General features: G+C 45.3%; 1 protein-coding gene across 2 annotated transcripts in view; it reads left to right on the top strand.

Annotated features, from left to right (window-relative positions):
* LOC146857101 (uncharacterized) overlaps positions 1-5,356 on the top strand; it is a 47,876-nt gene extending 42,520 nt beyond the window's left edge. For both annotated transcript variants that reach the window (XM_085647597.1, XM_085647598.1), the window contains one exon: positions 3,034-5,356. In XM_085647597.1, the coding sequence (XP_085503723.1) occupies positions 3,034-4,774 (1,741 nt within the window). In that variant the 3' untranslated portion in view covers positions 4,775-5,356. The remainder of the gene's footprint in view (positions 1-3,033) is intronic.
* Positions 5,357-6,000: the final 644 nt, after the last annotated feature.

Below are 6,000 nucleotides of genomic sequence, written 5' to 3' on the forward strand. Positions count from 1 at the left end.
TGCTATGCCGCAAAGTGGAAAAGATTTGTAATTTACTGCCGTAATAATACAATCAACCCTCTAGATGCATCCATACAGCACATCATATGCTATCTGCTCCATCTTCACAGGTGTAACCTGGCATATTCATCCATACGCCTACACCTAGCAGCGATCGCTGCTTATCTACAAAACAGACAGCATTTATCACTCTTCAGAGTGCCCGCTATTAAAGCCTTCATGGAAAGCCTTAAACGAGTAATTCCTCCCAGGGCACCACCTTCCCCTGTATGGAATCTAAATTTAGTTCTTACACGACTAATGGGTCCGCCCTTCGAACCAATGCACAAATGTGAGCTACAGTTTCTCACCTGGAAAACAGCTTTCCTTGTAGCTATCACTTCCCTTAGAAGGGTTGGTGAAATACAAGCGTTCACCATACAGGAACCCTACATACAAATGCATCACAGCAAGGTCATACTTCGCACAAATCCGAAGTTTCTGCCCAAAGTCATTTCCCCCTTCCATCTCAATCAATCAGTGGAATTACCGGTCTTCTTTTCGCAACCCCAATCTGTTGCGGAAAGGGCCTTACACACACTTGATGTGAAAAGGGCGTTGCTATACTACATACAAAGAACGCAACCCTTCAGGAAGACTAAACAATTGTTTGTTTCCTTCTCTCCACCACATAAAGGCAACCCCATTTCGAAATCGGGGATAGCTAGGTGGATTGTAAAATGCATACAAATTTGCTATCAAAAGGCAAAGAGAACATTATCTGTTCCTCCTAAAGCCCACTCTACAAGGAAGTTAGGGGCTTCTATGGCTTTTCTAGGGAATATACCCTTAGATGACATCTGCAAAGCAGCCACATGGTCTACACCGCACACCTTCACAAAACACTACTGTGTAGATGTGCATTCCAAGCAGCAAGCTAGGGTGGGCCAGGCTGTACTAAAGACACTTTTTCAAACAGCTGCAACGGATACCGGTGGTCGCCGCTAAGGTTGGGTACTGCTATATAATCTATGCTAAGTGTACAATCTGCAGCTCATATGCCTCGAACGGAATATGCTACTTACCAGTATGCATCTGTTCTTGGCATGTAGAGCTGCAGAGTTGTACACGCCCACCCGCCTCCCCGGCTACCTGTATCCGTTCCAGTACATCTTATTTAGATACAACACATGGGTTTCTCACTGTTATTACTACGCTCCATCATTTCCCTGTTGGCGAAAAACAATCTGAGGATGGAGCCGAAGCCCATGCGCAGTACGGACCGAAGGAGGAGTCACCAAACTCGTGACTTCCAAAGACTGTCCAAGAAGAAAAACAAACTGCAAACATCCGGGCCCAACACCAGATGGCGATCTATGCTAAGTGTACAACTCTGCAGCTCTACATGCCAAGAACAGATGCATACTGGTAAGTAGCATATTCCTTTTCTGATAATCGGTGAGTGGTTGTATGGTCTGTGACTGAACAGGAGTATCTGAGTGGGTCTGGAAGTCGGCAACAGGCTCAGAGGGTTTGCGACTTCCTCCGTAAGTGTCAGTTTGAGTTAGTGCATGAGTGTCTGGGTCTAGGTGTCTGTGGGTGTGCCAGTAGCTATGTGAGTGACTGGGCTCCAACGGGACAGCACCTGCCCCTTAATCCAACAAGAGTCCTTAGTTTCACAGAAAATATAAATGGGGGTACTTTATAAATGGAGTTCTTCTGGTTAATTTGTTACTGCTATCTCGTTGGGTAAATGTCCAGTGCTTATTCTACACTTCAGCGACATATTGGAGAACAAGGAACTGTCTCCAGTGACCTTGTGTGCATTTTTGCAATGTGATTATTCCCTCTGCTTCTTTATCCATAACATGAATCCTCCTATAGAGAGGACAATAAGACTACAAAGAGGCAAATCTCCACCAAACAAGGAACGCTGAGAGGCCTTTTTGTGAGTTGTCCATCGTTTTAAAAGGCAGGAAGACCTTTGCCTAGTACTACGGTGCAAAAAGAACTATTGATGAACAGAATGCAGAACAATGTCATACATTCACCCCAGTACAGAGATCTGAGCCTAAATCCATAGTTTTTTTGCTCACCATGCCATTCCAGTTTGGACCCATCCATATGCAAATCAGTCTTGACCCTGTGCCCAATGGGAACAGTCCACCCGAACTGCCAGGCCAGGTCCTCCCTGGACTGGAAACAAGCATCCTAGGACCAGTTGGTGAGCAAAAGAATGGATTTAACCCAGATCTCTTGACTGAGGGTGAAGTTTTGATTTGTTCTGCATTCTGTCCATCAATTGTCTTTTGCTTTCTCGCCCTAAGAGCGCCAGGTATGCCCAGACGTGGGTCCTGGGCTCACTGTGCCACTGGAATCCAGCGATCTTGGCTGAAGAGGGGTGAAACCCCGAAACCGTTCTAGGATGCCTGTTTCTGGTCCAGGGAGGACCTGGCTTGGCAGTTCGGGCTGGACTGTTCCCATGAGGCACAGGGTCAAGATTGATTTGCATATGGCCAGGTCTAAACTGGGGTGGCATGGTGAGCAAAAGAATGATGGATTTAACCCAGATCTCTTGACTGGGGGTGAATGTTTTGATTTGTTCTCCACTCCGTCCATCAATTGTGTGTCTAGTACTAAGGTGGGCACAACACGCAGCTCCCTGTGTGTGAACAATCATGGTTTTTCAAATACACCTTTGCTGCAGGAAAAAAAGTGCTTTTGTTGCATGTGGGGGAGGGGTCCAGATATTCTTAACCTACACCCTTTTTACATGTTTTTTTTGTGGGACTTGGCTGAAGCAGAGTCCCAAGATGGCTGCCAACACTTCTGCTTTTGTTAAACATGCAAGTACAGCACCATTCTAATTGGGGGGCGGGGGGTGAATGCACCCATTGTCTGTCTCTTAAGTACTGTTATTTAGAATTCCAAGGTCATCCATCACATACCACAGAAATGTTTTGAATTGCGCTGCTGTTGAAAGTGAATTTGGAGTTAATGTAAAAAATAAATAGTCCACACATTCTCATGAGTCCTATTGTTTTTCCATATTAGATCCAGATCAGGTTCCAGGAGTAAGAGCCGCAGTCTCAGCAAGAAGAGGACTCCCAGCAAAGAGAAAAGCAAAAGCAAAAGCAGAAGTGCTGAGCGTATGCGAAGTAGGAGCGTAGAGGAGAAAGAACCAGAGAAAGAAAAGGTTGATGATAATGTGGATGAAGAAGCTGCTGAGGCAAATGATGACAGTGTGGCAGCTGAGAACCGGAGCCGCAGTCAAGATAAAAGCAAAACTACTAGCAAGGATAGGCGGGACCGTAAGAGCAGAAGCAATGATAAACGAGGAAAAGACGGTAGCAAGAAGAAGAGTAGAAGCCGTAGCAGAAGCAGGGACAGGAGGAAAGGAAGAAAGAGGGGCAGAGAGGATCGGGATAGTAGGAGCCGCAGCAGGGGTGAAAGAAGCAAAAGGCGAAGTAAGCGGGATGGCAAATCAAGCAGAAAGAAGGAAGGCAAGAAATCCAGATCCCAATCTCAAGAGCCTTTAGTGCCGGAGTCTGACAAAGAGGCAAAAAGTGATGGTGAAGATATGGAAACAGGCCGCACCTCAAGGTCCAGGTCCCGCTCTGCCCCTAAGTTGACAGCCAAAGCAAAATCTCGCTCCAGATCACGGTCTAAATCTAAGTCTGTTACAAACTTGAAACCTACATCCTCTCGTTCACGGTCTCGATCCAAACCCAGGTCTGACCATAAGAACAAATCAGCCTCTCGTTCTAGGTCTCGGTCAAAGCAAAGATCTGATCGTAAGATGAAATCGCGTTCCAGATCCAAGCAAAGATCTGATCGGAAGGCGAAATCCCGTTCCAGATCTATATCCAAATCTAAATCCAAGCGTAAAGCGAAATCTACCTCTCGCTCTAGATCTCGCTCCAAGTCTAGATCTAAGCGCAAGGCAAAATCGCGTTCTGGTTCTCGGTCCAAATCAAGATCCAAACGCAAGGTAAAATCTAGGTCTCGTTCCAGATCCCGGTCAAAATCTAGATCCAAACGAAAGGTAAAATCCACCTCACGCTCCAGGTCCCGATCCAAATCTAGAACTGACCATAAAGTGAAGTCTACCTCCCGTTCCAAGGCTTCCCGATCCAGATCCCGGTCCAAGCCTAGATCTGACCGTAAAGTTAAATCCACATCTCGTTCTAAGGTATCCCGATCCAGGTCCCTATCCAAACCTAGATCTGACCGTAAAGTGGAGTCCACCACACGTTCCAAGACTTCCCGTTCCAGATCCCGATCAAAAGCTAGATCTGACTGTAAAGGAAAGTCCACCTCACGCTCTCGGTCCTCACGTTCCAGGTCCAAGCCTAGATCTGAACAAAAAGTGAAATCCACTTCTCGTTCCAGGTCTAGATCGAAACCTAGGTCTGATCGTATAGTAAACTCCACCTCTAGATCCAGGTCACGATCAAATCCTAGATCTGACCGTAAAGTGAGATCCAGCTCCCGTTCTAGGTCCCGCTCCAATCCCAGATCTGAACACCTGGCTAAATCTATTTCTCGCTCTAGGTCACGATCCAATCCAAGGTCCGATCACGATAAGCATGGTTCCTCGCGTTCACGCTCTCGATCTAATCCTAGATCTGACCCTGGTATACACCGAGACTCACGGTCTAGGTCCAGGTCCAGGTCCCGGTCCCATCCTAGGTCAGATGTAGCTGACAGATCAGATTTGCGTTCCCGATCCAAGTCACCAGAAAGATCTCTATCTAAATCTCGTTCCCGATCCCCCTCACCAATGCAATCCTGAACCTGCTTCAGCCTCACTTTGGAACTCTATCAAAGTTACGATTCTTTTATTATTTTTTTGTACATGTTTGTTAGTCGTAGCAAAAGTGATTGAAGTAAACAAAATACATTTGATGCTGTACATTTTTAAATGCCTGGTTGCGTGTCTAATTGTTCAATATGTGCTGGGCTTCATGAGTTTGGAATGAGTACTTCTAGATGCGTAATGGTAAATTCACTTTCTTCGCTTACTCTATTAAACACCCTGTTTCAGTGTATGCTGTCTGGTGGGAGGTTACTAGTCTAGAGTCTTATACTGCAAGCATTTTGTTTGGGTTTTTTATTTCCTTTAATTTCCTCACTCACTTTTGAACTTGCAAAGTTGTGAGTAGGTGATCAGAAGACTCTTGACCTGCAGCGATCCATAGAAAAATACATTCTAGATTTTCACACCTTAGTATTGTGACAATATTACTGTTTTATATTGGCTCCTTTTACCATTTTTTTTTTTTTAAATTCTTCCTTTGCCACCTCTTCCATCTTGGAAAGTACAGTGATCCTGTTTCCATAAAATTTGAATAAAGACTATTTTTGCTTGACAACATTTAATTGTAGTCCTAGGTTTGCTAAACGTTCAGATGTGACTTCATTTTTATACCCTCAGACCAGTTGTTGCCCATCAATACCCATTTTCCCCTTTCATTTAAGTGCATCCTAAAAGCCAAGCAGCAGCATGTGTTGACTTGCACCTGATAACAGAGTGTGGTGTGTGTGATACCGAGGCCAGTTTTCAGGGGCAGATTGAACTGGTGCAGGTTCAGATGGTGCAGCAGGAGCTTCCACTTATTGGTTGTGAAGCTATAGAAAACCAAAGTGCCTCAGAATGTTTGCTGTCCAGACGGATGTTCTGTGTCCATTCATAGACTTTTGTAAGATGTTTTTTTTGTTGTTTTTTGTCCTCGTATACCTTGATTATTATTGAAGCCTCTGAACTTCGCCCTCATTTGTATGAATAAGGATCCGACCCTGGGTAGAGCACACAGAGGAACCGTGTCCGGACGAAGCTGGGAGGGAAGAAAAACATGACTGCCTTCTCAGTTCCCCTCAGGCTTCAATCATCGGACAGTAGTGTTGGTAATGTTTAACCTGTGCCGGTTCGGTATTAACTCCCAAACACCTCTTCAGAGGGGACTAAAGCTTGTCCGTCTTACTTGCTGCCTTACGCCTCTTCTCTAGTTCATAGACATA

Source organism: Triturus cristatus, chromosome 3_2 (genome assembly GCF_964204655.1).
Source record: "Triturus cristatus chromosome 3_2, aTriCri1.1, whole genome shotgun sequence".
NCBI lineage: Eukaryota > Metazoa > Chordata > Amphibia > Caudata > Salamandridae > Triturus > Triturus cristatus.